This window comes from Diprion similis, chromosome 8 (assembly GCF_021155765.1).
Source record: "Diprion similis isolate iyDipSimi1 chromosome 8, iyDipSimi1.1, whole genome shotgun sequence".
Taxonomy (NCBI): domain Eukaryota; kingdom Metazoa; phylum Arthropoda; class Insecta; order Hymenoptera; family Diprionidae; genus Diprion; species Diprion similis.
Window position 1 is genome coordinate 8643365 of NC_060112.1, and position 16142 is coordinate 8659506.

The 16142-nt window shown below is 39.5% G+C and overlaps 4 protein-coding genes across 5 annotated transcripts; 2 read left to right on the forward strand and 2 right to left on the reverse strand.

The window, feature by feature from the left end:
- The first annotated feature begins 344 nt into the window (after positions 1-344).
- On the forward strand, positions 345-1770 carry LOC124409858 (cuticle protein 76-like). 2 transcript variants are annotated; one of them, XM_046887768.1, is made up of 3 exons: positions 345-503; positions 913-1391; positions 1434-1770. In XM_046887768.1, exons 1-3 carry the CDS (start codon positions 492-494, stop codon positions 1594-1596), a joined length of 654 nt encoding a protein of 217 aa, XP_046743724.1. In that variant the 5' UTR covers positions 345-491; the 3' UTR covers positions 1597-1770. The 2 variants fall into 2 exon arrangements, with proteins under 2 accessions (XP_046743724.1, XP_046743723.1); XM_046887767.1 differs by having other exon boundaries at positions 913-1770.
- A 397-nt stretch (positions 1771-2167) lies between these two features.
- Positions 2168-3733, reverse strand: LOC124409857. Its single transcript, XM_046887766.1, has 2 exons — positions 3646-3733; positions 2168-3213 (listed from the first exon to the last, which is right to left on the reverse strand). Exons 1-2 carry the CDS (start codon positions 3655-3657, stop codon positions 2476-2478), a joined length of 750 nt encoding a protein of 249 aa, XP_046743722.1. The 5' UTR covers positions 3658-3733; the 3' UTR covers positions 2168-2475.
- Positions 3734-10481: 6748 nt separating this feature from the next.
- Positions 10482-12385, forward strand: LOC124409859 (cuticle protein 67-like). Its single transcript, XM_046887769.1, has 2 exons — positions 10482-10609; positions 11838-12385. Exons 1-2 carry the CDS (start codon positions 10598-10600, stop codon positions 12294-12296), a joined length of 471 nt encoding a protein of 156 aa, XP_046743725.1. The 5' UTR covers positions 10482-10597; the 3' UTR covers positions 12297-12385.
- Positions 12386-13789: 1404 nt separating this feature from the next.
- LOC124409860 (chorion class B protein PC10-like) lies at positions 13790-15199 on the reverse strand. Its single transcript, XM_046887770.1, has 3 exons — positions 15110-15199; positions 14579-14768; positions 13790-14216 (listed from the first exon to the last, which is right to left on the reverse strand). Exons 1-3 carry the CDS (start codon positions 15116-15118, stop codon positions 13993-13995), a joined length of 423 nt encoding a protein of 140 aa, XP_046743726.1. The 5' UTR covers positions 15119-15199; the 3' UTR covers positions 13790-13992.
- Between the last annotated feature and the right edge of the window lie 943 nt (positions 15200-16142).

A 16142-nucleotide genomic window follows, 5' to 3' on the forward strand; every position in this document is an offset into this window, starting at 1 on the left:
CATCCAAAGATATGTATAGTAGGCTGATCGCAGCAGCCTTCCGAACGGTCTGTACAATTAGCGTAGGGATATTAATGATGCGATTACATTTATGATTGAAGCAATTTCGTTATTCGAATCGCGAACTTTTTGTATCCGCAACGATAAAATAGCTCACATTATAATTACGCGTTGACAGTAATTAGAATTTAGAAAGTTATTATTCATTTTGTTTTCAATCTCACTTACGCATACAGACACGATATATTGGCCAATTTATACGGTCCAAACCTTGTTTTGATATTCGCCGTCGTGCTGCGGCACGAGAAAAAAAGAGGGGAACTCCAAGGAAGATAGGACGACGGCAAGGGAGAGGGAAGAGAAGAAAGCTTGGCCGGATATAAAAGCACACTCAATGAAACCAGCCACCAGTTGATCTATCTACTCTAATTCTTCCTCTTCTACATCTCTATCTTCGCTCCGTGTATAGTCTTACCTTCGATCGTTCCGCAATGGCACTCAAGGTAAAGAAAAAGATCATACGTAATCCATCTATCCGGGCAAACGGCTATATAGTGAAAATTGTCGTTCGTTCTTGTCTAGTTTTTTCATTCATCACCATGAACATTCCTCGTCGAACTCGCATTCTCAAAACCAACTTTTGCGTCTTACTGAAATTCTTACTTCAAAATTTTCAAGAATATCTTTAGATATTAAGATGCAGTGTAATTGAACCGAATAATTTATGAACCGATTTTAAACACGTATTGGGGATAACACAATTTGTTATACATTTTCGTAAAGACTTTGCAAAACTCTGACTAATTTCATTAATACTTACGTTTGTTTCCACTCGTTGTAAATACCCCCATCACTTCCATCTAGCATGTATCGATACCGGCTGACTTCTGACTTGTAATTTTTCTGCCGTAGTACTTCTTCTTCGCTGCGTGCATCGCAGCCGTCAATGCTGGACTAGCCCTGACATCCACATCCGACAACACGTACCGAAGCCACGGAAATCTTGCCCAGATCTCCACGCAGTCCAAGTCCATCGAGACTCCGTACTCCAGCTCCAGCAAGACCGACATCCGCGTATCGAACCCAGCCGTCTATGCCAGCCCAGCACACATCGGCCACTACGTGTCCGCACCACCGAGTCTTCAACATTATTCTTCCGCCCCAGCCATCCAGCACTATTCCGCTCCGGTGGTTGAGCACTACGCTCATGCACCAGCAGCTCACGGCAGTCCCGTTTACACCTCAGCACCTGGTCCAGTCATCGCCAAGGCGGCATACCATGTCCCAGCACCAGCCATCCATTATGCTCAACCTGCCCCCGTTGCTCAACCTCTGTACACCCACGCTGAACCTGCTCACTATGCCCCTGCTGCTCCTGTTCACTATGCCCATGCTGCCCCTGCTGCCCCTGCTCACTATGCCCATGTTGCCCCTGCTGCTCCTGCTCACTATGCCCATGGTGCCCCAGCTCACTATGCCCATGGTGGCCAGGTAGCCGGACATCAGTCTGTAGTTGGGGTGGCTTATTCTCCGGCGAGTGCAGTGGCGCATTTGACCTACAGCAACGCCAACGATCACGTCAACTATGCCTGGTAGAAGACCAAGACGAATGAGAAGTAAAAGCAGAAATATAACAAGCGATGACTGATTACGTCGAGCTGAATTCTCGATGGATCCCAGCTGTGCGTAGACACATATTATATATTAGGTTTTTTACTCATTTTGTAGACTAGTAGTAAGAAGTTGGTAATAAACACTGAAGTCTAGTAATTGATGCTCGTTCACTTTAACCTCGGTATTTTCTTCATTCCATCAAGCGAGATTCTCTACGATGTAATAGTATGGAATATCTTAGAATAGCCTTAAGCAGTTCTTATCTCGAATTAGAAATTTGTAACTATCAAGTATCGACGTCACGCGACGATTTTGAAACTAATACATACCCTCAAGTAATCGAGAATAATTAAGTACGAAAACTTAGTACTTATTGTAATATTTCAAGGAACAGTTCACAGTTCATATAGTACACAGTTTCAACTTCAGCATGAGTCTGTACATTTTTAAATTACTAAGATCTTAAATAGTCTTGCCTGATTCTGGGAGACTTGCGTCATATCTTACCGGTTATAGCGATACATACTTAAGATAAAATAATCAAAACGACCAATTCACGGTTTTTATTCTTTATTGTACCATCGATTCAAGGAATGCGTGGTGTACTTATGTGTACGCATCGTTTTCTACGATCGACTGATTCGTAATAAGTGAAAGACTACGCGATGTTAACGTTCGGCAACAATTGTCGCAATATTGCAACGGAGATGATATCATCAGTTCCGACAATGACTGCACTTAACTCCATTACGAATGGAAGTACAAACGATGAATCAATCAAACTCTGGTTAATGAATCTAGTATTAAGTAGTGTATATCCTTATACGTATAATTCCACTGTGCAAGACTTCAACGTTCAGCCTACCAGGCATAGGAAACGCCAACTGGGCTGGTATAGCTCATATGTGAAACTGAGACCGCTGGTGAATATGATACTCCAAGGAGACCTGGACCACCCGCAGAGTTCCCGGCCTGCGAATAACGGTTCGATGCAGGGTGAGAGTAGGTGGGTGCTGCTCCATGGGAATAACCGGAACCTCCTTGTCCTGCATATCCTGACGTAGCGTAATGATAGACAGGCAGGGAATTATGGCTGTAAACGGCTCCCGTTGACTGGCCGTAAACCGGAGTAGGTTGAACATAAGCTGTGGTGGAATGTCCGTAAACAGGCGTCGATTGTTGGTAGGACGAGGATGCCGAGTGTTCGTATCTGTTTCCAGGATGGTTGTTGTAGCCAGGTGTTGGCGTGTACGTAACGACCTGCTGCTCTTGGGATCCTTGAGCGTTGTTATAGTTGCCGGTCGAATATGATCCAGGATTGGTTACACGGACATCGGACTTCCCTTGATTCGCGTACTGGCCGGAAGTTATCTGCACCGCCTTCTCCTGGGTTGCGCTGAGCTGCCCCTGAAGGTTCTCATGACCCCTGAGAATGCTTTCAGTCTGGGATGTCACCCCCTGCGAACTTCCTCCTCCACCGGAAGGGTAATGCACTTCCTGCGTGCCGTATTGCGCCGTTGATGCACCGTAGCCATGCCCCATTGGGGTATGAATGTACGAAGAATTAGCGACAGCAAGGGCACAGGCCAGGACCACGAACTGAATGAAAAAAAGATGCGTTAGAAATGGTACATCAACACCGCAGTTGACTGGATTTTGGGCAAAGGAATGATGGGTACAATAATTGACTGAAAAATTGTCTGCACGTGAAAAATAAATCTTAATTAAACTTGAAGTTTATGAACAAATCGTGCGGTACGAAGCTTCTACTCCAAGAATTTTTAACCATCTTTGAAACTGTGTCTACGATCTTTTAAGTCCCGAATAACTTGATGTGTGTGAATGAAAAAATCTCCGAAGCTGGTATATCGAAAGTCCATAGGTGGAGTCAACGAAATATTGGAAAATAGATAGTTTAGTGTACTCGGTTCAATGCGTATTCGATTATGGTATTAAAAACGTTGTTGTGAAAAAGAAGTTCGAGAAAATAAATCAAAGTTATTGTACACAGCTATTATCGTAATGTCACACCTTAAAAGCCATTTCGCTACCGTTTGTCGTGCGTTTATTACCGAACCGTTGGTTGCGAATGCTGAAGTTGGGATACGTGGCGTCTTTTATAGGTGCCTCATCGAAATCGTGTACAATTGTTTGAGAATAATGGAGGGGCATAATCGTGGCCTCAAGGCATATTTGCCCTACGCTCTGCCCGAGGACTCAAATTCGAGGTTCAATTACTTTGGTTATACTGTAGACTGTAGATCGGCAAAGGGATCCGATTTCGCGCTGACCTTAGCGACGACGATCCTCTACCCAGAGAACCAGAAACGTTAGCTAGCAGATAATCGAAATTTTACACAATCCTGTCTGTGTAGCTGCGTTCAATTACCATATTGATATACATACTGGATTACCAGATATTTCTTATTACCAGGTATCCGATAATGAGAATCTCATGGACTGTGGTCAGACGTAGAGATGTGTGCCTGGATGTCGGTTCATCGTTATTATTACGACTACACTTGCTGTTGTGATTATTGATATTATTTTTGGTGTCTGTATTTGAATCCTGTCATCAAAGATCGGTATCCACATGCTCACTCGGTTGAAGGTATCAGATGTATGGGACAGATAATGCTTGCAACTTGAACAGCGAACAGAATACCTTCATCTATTGCTTAATAATTAATCGATGATACGTTGAAATTGCAATACCCCTATTGTTATTCCATTTGCATGGATTATTGTTATATATCAGTTCAAAGATGAGGGGATTTTATCTCGGTGTGTCTCGTTTCGTATGATTCTCGTTTGGAAATTTTTACGGAAAGAGACCTCCGTGTATAGCATTGAGCTGAAAATTTTACAAAATCGCATGAATCCGTAGAATTTAAAGACATATTGTGTTCCACAATATATTTTATAATTCAAAATTGTACTATTTCAAGTTCTTTAAAAAAAAAAAAAAAAAAGAATCACTCTTCAACAAGGGCATTTACGTTCAGTTTTTCAAAAAGATATTAAGAAAGGCATATTTTTTGAAAGCTTAATGCACGAAGTGACAACGCGGAAGTGACACATCGTTGATATAATTATAGATATGTGCTTGTGCTCGGCGCACAGGGAGGAACCTGGTTTCATGTTCCACAATAAGACATATTATTCTTTTACTATGTTTACCTCGGTTCGCTATGTTTCACGTGTCGCCAGTCGTGAACATGATACTTGTCGTTAGCACCCCAGCGAAAGGAACACCTTGTCGAGAGTCTCGGGTGATTGTACTGCTTGTAGATGTTCATACATACGGGACAGCATACGCATACATACTGCGATGAATAAATGATGACAACAATAATAGTTCCCACTAGCATTGTCTCTTGGTTACGATAAAGATGATAATAAAAATGAAAATTTTCAAGTTTACTGCACACTACTTCTTACAGATCGTCTTAATTTTCTTTGCGAAAATATCTCGGGACAAGTTGATTTCAATAAATCAATACTATGAATATCCGAGAATAGAGTAATAAGATCACAATCTTAATATTGCTTGGCTCCAGTTTGTCTGGTCTGATTTCGGTGCTGTATAATTTATTAGTTCCGCACATTGTAGAGGTATAAAAAAATAAATCGATATAAATAAGCATACGAACTAATGAACCATCATGAATATGTATCGGATAGTGATGAAACGTATTCGTTTTGCCCGGGAGGCTTCAGAACAAGTAGACAGACTTTACATTAGGTACTTTTTACTATCACGATATAACGTACATTGATCTCTTCGATCATTCCGTAGCACCGCTTAGATCAATTCAGCAAGTCATACACGTTTCATATTAATGGGGCATTGAACCGAAGTTCTTTTTCTTTTCTTAAAGTAATAATTATACCACATTAACTTGATTAATCTGTAATTGATTGATTATACGATTCTGTATCTAGTTAGTATAAATACTAACGAATTTATCACACTCTTAAATTGTTGACAAGTAGAAAATGTTTGTACTCGTATTGTATCCGTATAAAATGATGATTAAAACGAGTAAATAAATAATAAAGAAATGCACGCTGGCATCTGAGGTTATCGTCACATGGATTCGTGAAGGTACCTAATCGGGACTATAATTTAGGTCCAACGGCTCTTTTTTCTTTAACCAAAGGCTTAGAACGCGGGCCTCGTGTCTATCTCTATAAGTTCCCCTTCCAGAACGTGGGTCCCCTTCTCTAATGAAGTGATTTCTCGACAGGGTATAAAACGCTGTAAGAAGTTGTTGGTAACATTATTTTCGTTCACCAGGCAGGTGGATGGATCTACTCAGTAATTTTGAATTGGGAATAATTTTTCTAAGTACAAAACTTGAAGCATCCGTTAAATCTAGAAAAAACTTATTAGCCTTAGCCAATGCAGTTGTGCCGATTTACTGTTCCCATCTGCGCGAAATCTTCTGCGTAAAGAATTTAAAAATTTAAAATAATATCTGTCATTTGGTTCAAGCCGTTCAGAAATACGACTCTGATTGGGACTGATTGTCCATTCCAAGGTATACGAGGGCAGAATTTCGGTTTTGCTTGACAAACGATATAACAGATGATGACAGCGGATCAAACGTGTCACGAGAATTATTTTTTACAAAGTATGTAACCCGAATTCGTGAACAACGACCTGGAAACATGGGTACCGAAATGTTTAGTCGAGTTTTTTGTGTTGCGAGATTATTTAACAACTGATTTGAATAGTAAAAAGTGGAGGTGCTCAAAACTTCGTGTAAAAGGATTTAAATTTATAAGTAATCTTGGTGGCTTTGCAATCATGTAAATTTTAAGATTTTTCATGCCATTAGTTGAATAACAAATTTTTTATAATCGAACATTCAGTGCCATAATTAGCTAGGATTTTTGAAAACTTGTTAATCCAAACTGGTCAAAATATGGTTATAATTTTGAAAAAACCATCGTTGACAGAGGAGCGATTTTTTCAAAGTCAATATTACAAGAATAACTGCGCCGTGTTTTGCTTGGAAGTTGTTCGGTCTAAAGATAAGACTCGTTTCGAGAAAAGATAATACGAGTATATTTATATGACTCTTTAAAAGATTTTTATTTCTAGTGTAGGAAGAAAACATGTGAAGAAACTGACTATCATTTTTTTCCAAAAAACCAACTACCGTGTTTTCTGATTCACAATCAGCTAAGTCAGTGCGGAAATATGCGAAATTGGCTATGAGTAAGAAAGAATAACTATAAAATTTTCAGTAAAACTAGCTTCTCGTATTTCGTGACCTCACCTTGTGAGTTACAAGGTAAACTAGTATATGCGACTACAGTAATTTCAAAAGAATATATATATATATATATGTACCAGCAGTATACGCATAAAAAACATCTTATATTCGAGAGTCAATCCTATTTTTCCCTAACATTCTTCAATCCCCAAATATAAGATAAACAATTTTACGATCGTTTTTCTAAGTAAAGTTATTCGTATCGGAATTGTCAATTAATTTTCAGGTCGTATAAATTTTTCTCGAGCTACTATATTTGTCGACACTAATGTCTTGTTACAGGTTTCGCATTTTCAATCATTTAAATTGTCGAAATAGTTCAAGCGGGACGAATACCACTGATGAAATATTTTCCTAGCATTCCATTTCAGAATTATCCGTCGAAAAAATGTTCATTTCCATTCATCCATTCTAAAATTTTCAGGGTACGCTCTAAATTCAGGTTGACGCCCAATCGTTGCACTTGAAAATCTACACAATAATTCATTTGAATAGAAAATATCACTCTCAAAATTTAAACAATTAAAGAGAGATGCATCTACTTACTTACCAGAGGTATGACTCGTTTGTTCGAAAGAAATGTGATCTCGGATCTAATAACCTACAACCATTTTCTTCTCATTATACAATTAAACTCAATATGTGTAAGAAACTCGAAGAATCGTCCTTATTCAAATATACTAATAAAGCCGTTATAGCAAAGACTTTATAATAAATACCTCGGTGAACCCCGAAGCTAAACCCCCCGTAATTGAGGGTTAATCGCCATTAATTGCAGCTTTACTTGCAGCAATTAGGACTTTATTAATTATTCCACAGAGTTGAAGGCGATCTCCTCACTTTGAAAGTACCACAACTCTGAGGATAACACGCGACTCTCTTTAATTGTTACATTATTCATAATATTGAGGGTAAATGGGAAAGACTGAGGGTCAGGGTTATGCCTTCAAATCGGATTGTAATTGATTCTGGTTTAGTTGGGAATATTATATACTGATTCGACTGCAATAAGGATTCATATCATTTATTCCAAGTCCGGAATAAAAATTGAAATTGACTTACTGACTCCTGGAAATTACCATCAACTAGAAACGCAAATTCTTGCATTACTGTATTACATCTGTTCCGACGATGTAAAGGTATAATCATAATCATATCTTCTAGAAAAATCAATCTCAAAAAAAAATCTCAAATTCTGGATTACCGATAGGTTTGGATACGATAAAATCTCCTAAAAAATTTGATGGCAAAGACACCTCCCCCACCTCGGAACCCTCGTCACATAGAAGACTTCCGCGAACTTCTTTACAAGAGAGGATGGACCATGGGATGAAATGAATAAATCTAAACAGTTGATTGAGCCAAAAATATGAATAACTTCAATGGCTCGTAGGGGAAAAGCCGCTATAGCATAAAATCCTTTGATGCTTATGCGGAGATACAGTGATTCGAATATTCGCCGGACTTTGGTCCTCGCGTGAATCGACTCGTCACTTCGGTTGTTACCAGTGAACTGATCTCTCGCGCTGAGCGCATCGATTTTCGGTTGGATTGCTCTGATTGCCGGTGGCGCCCCCTGCGCTCAAAACGGATTTGTCGCGCGTTCATCTCATTTTGACAGCGTACGTATAGGGGAGGGGAGGGGAGGGGAGGGCAAGACGGCCTCTGTAGAAAATTTGGCCAAGGAGATATTTTTTTGTTTCCTGCCAAATTATCGTAAATTTGATGTATTTACTTATTTTTAGGCGGGCATTTTCAGCGGGCAAAAATTTTATTTTAGAATTTTGGTGAAATTTCGGTGAATTTAGTCAAAGTAGAAGAAAAATAAATTAATTTGATGGTAAAAATCCACAAAAGTAATAACCGTTTCGCAGTTCTAAGCATGAAAATGACGAAAAAATAGAAGGAAAGTACCAATTTATTTGGTACACTATTTTGAATTTCTCGAATGATTTTTTTCCAAGCGCGTTTTGAAAAAAAAATTTCTATAGTGTTACAAGTTCGAGAAGTCGACGATTTCCAACGAGCGGGAAATTTATAGCATACACTTAAACGAGCGCCTTGCGATTTATTAATTACATGAATCAGATTTTGCACATTAGTTCGTACGCGCTACACAAGCTATTTTTTCAAACACATGTAAAAAAAATTTCATTTGAGAAGAATCAAAGTTGCTGTTGACAGAACGTAAAATAAGATTCAGGTAACTTACGTTCAATGAAATAGGGCGTAAAATTGAGTTATTATAACGTACACATGCACCAAAAATGTCCCGAGTGTGTATAAATATACAGAATTTCTGTTGGTCAAAAAGCGTAGAAAATTTTTAACTCCATTTTTTTTTCATTTCATTTTCATCGAACCAAATTTGCTGAAATATTCAGCTACTCACGTAACATGAGCGAAAACACATGGGGTAAAAAGTTTAATGCTTCTGAAATTACGTGTCTTATATTATTTAGTAATAACGATTTTCGAATGCGAAACGTTAACTTTATTATTAGTGAAAGACGTTAATGGAGGGTATAAGACCCTTCAATTGGGAAATTTTATTCACAACAGATTGCACGAGGGTGATACTCAAAACTAGCACCGCTTGATCGATATATGAAAACGCTAGTCTGTATAACCTGACACGCAATCGCATTATTTTCACAGGGATAACCTGGAGTCAAGATTTATTTCACACTTAGAAAATGGATTCGATAACTAACTGTAAGTAAACAAATAATAATAGACAATTTGCCGCATTCGGATATCCCTTGATAGTCACTAGATGTACAAGCTAATGTAGAACGTATACTAGAGATAACATCACGATAAAACAAAGAACAAGTTAGTATCTTGTTACTTGTACAATGAGTTACGGATATATCGAAAAAATAATATAATAATTGCAAAAACAGGCCTAGAGGCCGCAGCAATTATAAGATTACGAGATAGGCATAGTTGGGATTATGCAATTTCAAAGAATAGGGTATACACCTCCTTGTTTCACTGCAATCGTATACCTACATTGATTTAGCACGCATAATTAATGACAACGCCCATAAATCGTGACTGCAAATAATACGCAACAATCAAATCCCCGATTTTTTTCCCAATGCCGTTCGACTTAGCGAAATGTAAGAACATATTTTGCACGTATGTCTGTGGAAAAGTTGCGCGACATGCAGATATCTGCGATCGCCACAGATCGCAGAATTTATGTAGGTAGTATAACAATTCATTCCAAATCTCGGTATACAATTAGGTGGGTATAATAACGGTGACTAAATAATGATAACAACAGCTGGATAATTTTCGATGTGGGATAATGATTGCCGCTTTCGTTTCCAAGCCGATTATCGCAGATCCTCCACGGCGCTTTATCCAGTTCAAGGTCGGAGAGTTCTTGCATCCACAGACGGATCAAAGAGACGCGAAGCTGTGTACCTGGAACAATTACGTACATCGTCGAGGCACCCGAGGCGAGGGCCGTACGCTGCGACAGCGAAAGTATATCACCACGTACCCGCCCGAGGCCCCGCGGGTCCTACAGACCCCAACAAGTGGGTTCCGGCATGACTGGGATCCGGTGCTAAATCCCCCACTACAAATTATTTTCGACAATACCGCGAGGTATAAAAGATTTCGTTTCAAAACCCAAAGCATCACACTACCAGTGAACGACAATCAACCAACTACCCTCAACAACAATGGCATTCAAGGTGAGACATCTACTCGCGATTGGTAAAAGAGTCGGACTGCTTCAAATCTGTATATTTACTCCCGAAATCTGGATTCCCGAAGCTAAATTACTCCTTAATTTTGTTCAATATTTCTAATGGAGTAAATCGGATTAAAAACACTTTAGTGGCGAGTCTTATACACTTTTGGACTTGACATTCAAATGGACATCGCACTTGGAGCTGCATCTAACACTAAGTAACAGTTGATCTTTAATTGTACTCAATTCATGTGGAATTTTAACGGGGTTTATAAAGTTGAGTGGATTTTGTTAACAACGTATTTAAACAGATATCAGTAAAATCAGGAAAAAAGGTATATCGATGGCTCGCTAACACCATAAGTCACTTTTCTGGCATAGTAGAATATGTAATTTCGAGTCGCTACATTAAAAATACAGTGTGACTGTATCAAGAATCTGTTCACCCAAATGCACAAGCGTCAATTCATTCATCTGTTTTGACATACTGGCCAATTCTGTTTCGTGTGCCCCGCCACGAACTGTCAATACGCGCAAAAATTTCGAGGTTATGTTAACTTGAACCCGGGCTCAAGACACTTTAGCTTTTTCAACTCCTCAACGCAAAACAACTTTGAGAAACCTGTGAATTTCGATATTTTAATTTTGAATAACTGTCCACAACGGAGTTGGTCATCCTGACAAGCAGACGAAAAAATCGGTTAGAATCAGTTGAATCGACCAATGGAATCACATGAGTTGTTGCGCATGCTCATTTGAGTGTCAAGTTTCTCTCACGGTGCAATATAAGATACTGTGCAATGATTAAAGAGCGCGTGTAATAGCTATTTATGTGGCATGCTCGTAAGCCACTTGTTTTTTTGGCAAGGATAAAGATTTCAGCCAAAAAACGGTTTACGGGCATGCCACATACAATATTTTTTACAGTATGGACATTGAAAAGCAAAACGAAGAGTGAGGTTATGTCGCGATCTGTTCGACGTCGCTACTTTATTCGGCAGTTTGGGATGCGCACTCCGAACTGCGCATGAAAACTGCAGAATAAAGACTTTATTCCGCAACTTTGTTCGTTGCTGTATAAAGCGTCACTTTACGGAAGGAAAACTGCCACAAAAAGTGGACTTTTCAATGCCCATGCCGTAAAAATGACATTTCTATTCTTGTAACACAATGAATAACAAAGATAAGAATACAAACGGGAAATAAAAATAAAATTGCTTTATTTCCAGCTCGTAGTTCTCGCCTGCGTTTTGGCTGTTGCCAACGCCGGCGCGATTTTGTCTCCGGTTCAATACGCCGTGCCCCAGGCCCACTACGCCCCAAGCATCGCTGTTGCTTCTCACGCGATCACCTCTCAGTCCGACAACATCCTGCGCAGCCCTGGAAACCTGGCCCAGGTAGCCACCCAGCAGAAGACCATCACCACTCCTTACTCCAGCTCCAGCAAGTCTGACGTCCGCGTCAGCAACCCCAGCGTCTACACCACCACCGCCTACGCTGCCCCCGTCTCTTACCCTCATGCTGCCCCGATCGCTTACGCCGCCGCTCCGGCTTACGCTCACGCCCCCGCCCCCGCCTACGGCCACGCCGCTGCCCCAGCAGGTCTTCTTGGAGTCGCTTATTCCCCGGCCGTAGCTGTTTCCCACATGAGCTACAGCAGCCCAGTCGGCATCTCCTACGCCTGGTAAAAACGTCAAGATTGAGTTATCGCAACGCTACGACTATGCATTTCGATGAAACTTATTTATTAAATTATTTCTTCTAACCTTATCGTAAATTTTGGCTGTTCATTATTTCTCCCATACCTTGTTCGTAATTGTTACCACCTTGCGGATTCTCATTTTATACCGAGAGTATCACATGGACTTAGATAAGTCCCTCTTCGTCGTTCGCGTATCACTACAAAGGAGTTCTTAGCGACCTGTCCTGTTCTCTAAATAGACGTTCGTCGTAATCGGCATCTGTGAAATGGATGTATTAATGATGGTTGAAATATTTGCATTAGAGGAACAGAGATAGAACTTAGATTGTATTTGCAATTCGTATTTATTACTGTAGGCTCGGTAGGTTGTTCTGGCAACTGAGGTATCGATTGACCAATGGATAAGTTCGAATATGGGCAAAGTTCAGTTGAGTGAAACTCTTGGAATCTCGAAAAGACAACAACATCGGTTGACAACAAGAACAACATCGGTGTTCATACACCTTTCCCTGATTTGCTAAATAACGCTTAGCATGGTAATAAAAATACGAAATGATTGGACGGTAAAAAAGGATTTTGCTGTGGTGAGAACGAGTAGGACGACTTACCACAGTAAAATCCATAACAATTATGATAATTCGAAAGGATTAATCAGATTTTTTAAAGCGAAAAATCATCAGAGCCCATCGTCCAACTAAATGGTACAAGGTCTCTGTCCCAAAGGTTTGAAAATTCGCTAATCGCAAATCGAAGGGACTCTAATCAAAGCGTTCAACCTAAAAAGCTTGTCGAAAGTTGGAGGAACGAACCAAGTAATAAAGTCGGATGGTATCTCACACATTATAACTTGGCAAGATATAAATACTGACACCGATGGGTACGTCATACACGCGCCAAAACATGGCAGTGTTACGCGCAAACTTGATCGCAGCTGATCACCGTAAGGTAACTGGGCCGATAACCTGGGCCCAATAAAGCATTGCCTTCTAGAGCCACCGAAGTATGTCCTTCTGTAAGATGAAAGTACCTAACCGAATTTCGGTTTATGAAAATTTGCTTTATTTATACCTTAGTGTTGTTTTAATTTTGTTCGTCGTTTATTTGCAAAATGGCTTTGTAAAAGACTGCTTGAAATGTGTTTTACCTATTCCTTCATTTATGCGATTTGACGTACCTATCTTTTGCTCATTGTGGATAACGATAAGACTTTCAAGTACAGAATTCTTGAATAAACCAAGTTCAATCAAAAATATTTACGAGTTTGCCTTCGCCGATCAAATTAAAAATAAAACAAATAAAAAATTAAAATATCCAAGTTTGATGCAGGTATTGAATTGAGAACAATGACGCCTTTTATTACATACCTACCATAATTTTTAATTAAGTGTTTCACTTATGTGAAAAGATATCTGAAAAATAGCTCATTATTCGAATGGGACATTTATGAGAAATTTAAAATTACCGTAAAGGTATGACGGATTTATGGGTGTAATATATCATATTTATTGAAGGAAATCTCTGACGTATCGTTTTGTGACATGGTATAGAATTGAACGTGCTTTCCGATAGTTTAAATATAACGTGGGAGTTTCAGTTTCATCTCGCATAACAGTAGGAGTATTGTATGCAAATAACAAAGTCCACACGAAATCTTGTTCAGTAATTTAACATCGAGTGATCGCTTAAAGAACCTTGACTGCGCCAAGACCTACTCCCAGTCCATTCACCGTCTGCAGACCATATCCGTTGTACCCAAGCCCATATCCGTTGACCGTGCCGAGCCCGTATCCGTTGACTCCAAGTCCGTAGCCGTTCACTCCCAGTCCATATCCGTTGACCGCCACTCCGTTTATCCCCAGTCCAAGGGTAGGAGAAGCAGCATGGCCAGTGGCTACAGCCAGTTGACCTATTCAGGAAGCGTGAAAAGAAAAGCTTGGTAACGAAATCTTAGAAGTATAAACCGTTTGTCATCGTAGATTATTTCTTTTGAGGTAATTAATTTGAAATACATGCAATGATGCAGAGATGTTACCGACTGGTTAAATAAATTTCTCTTCTTTTCTGTCCAAGAAGTGACTAATTAGTTTAATCCTATTTTTAGAGCCGCCATTTTACCTGCAAGAGCAGGCGCTCTGGCGGCATAGTTCAAAGTTGCGGGAATGGCGGACAGAAATGCTGTCTGCAAGTCGGGATTGTTTATGCGAAGATCGGCTTTCTTTTCGCTACTGAAAGCTGTGTCGATGCTCTTCGAGTACGCGGAAATCGCACCTAAATTACCAATCCCACGGATTATGTTTGACGACGATGATGAGACTGATGGAAACGAGACAGTTCCCGGCTGCAGGGCTACGGCTGATGGTTGTAGAGAGACAGTTGCCGGACCGGAAGTACCGATCAAACCAGTACTAATAAAAGCACCGTTAACGACGGCCATTAAGCACCCACAGATTACTACAAGCTGGAAAGTACGAAGGATTTAGAATTAGTTTATCGGTATTTTTCTCGACAGTGAAACGTTAATTAATTGATAAGAAATTATTATAATTGTGTATACGCAGATGTGAGAAATGTCCAATTATGAATGACTGTCAGAAAACTATAAAATCATCATTTTTGGGATGGCTCGAGTGTAATCATGACTTGACAAGTGACATCATTGCAATTGTTTCAAAATTTCTAAATTGAAAGTGATGATGATAAATTTGAAAATCAAAGTGCAGTACTAGATATCAAAGCTTTAAAAAATTCTTCCCCCAGGAGTATCATGTTTCTGTCAAGTCACAGGACCTGTGCACTCACCTTAAACATGATGCTAGTTGATGTTGTTGCTTCTTGAACTGCAAGTGGCAAATTGGATAGATCTAGCAAATCTGTGTAGCTATTTATACAGTCTTTCTCGACTGCCTCTCCCTCAACATTTTGACATTTTTGCATATGAGGTGTTCTATGTCGTTCTAGCGGTCGAGTATCATATTTACATGCAGTTCTAGTTGCATCAGGTGCAGGTCTGCGTTGTTCACGTTACCAATTGCATCATAGACTAAATTTCGATACCCGATACACTTCATAGGAAAAGAACCGAATTCCAGTCTAAAATTAACTCTGTTATTAACAATCGGCCGTACACCAAATCAGGTGATAAATAAAATTACCTTATTCGACCATTCTTATCCGTAAAAAACTTATTCTATGAAATCGGTTGCAACATACTCACTTACGAAAAAGTATCAGACCTTCGGATCACGGATTCTGCTGAAGCTTTTTAGGGTGATTCATTGACCAAAAAATATTGAGCTTTTGATGTGTAGTTTCACCTATAAGGCCATTATTCACTCCGATTGGAATTTATTAAATTCCCAGTTTATCATTCGACCGTATGAAAATAATCGTGGAAATGGTGCGGATGATGTTAAACAAGTATCGTATTTCAAGAACAATTTTACAATTGTAGACGACTACCGTTTTAAAGATTCTTGTTAGATCTTATTAGTCGTGATTATTAGCAGAATATTGCAAGTACTGCAATCTCACCCTGTTTATTTGCGGAAAATCATTATTACCTCTCTGTACGTAACAAGACAGGTCTACAGGTAGACAAATTTTATTTTTATGCATGCAATTCATTCAAAATATCCACGAAATCACCGCTTCATTCGAGAGAAAGAATTGATGCAGTATTGTTAAATAGACTGTCTCGAAGTTGAAAATTATTTGGGGAAAATGTTGTTCTAAAATATTGCCCACGGAACTTTTTGAAAAGTGTAAGATCCATTCTAACAAAGGCATTTGACAAATGGTTGAATCCTGACTTTTTTTTGTTTTGTTTTTTTTT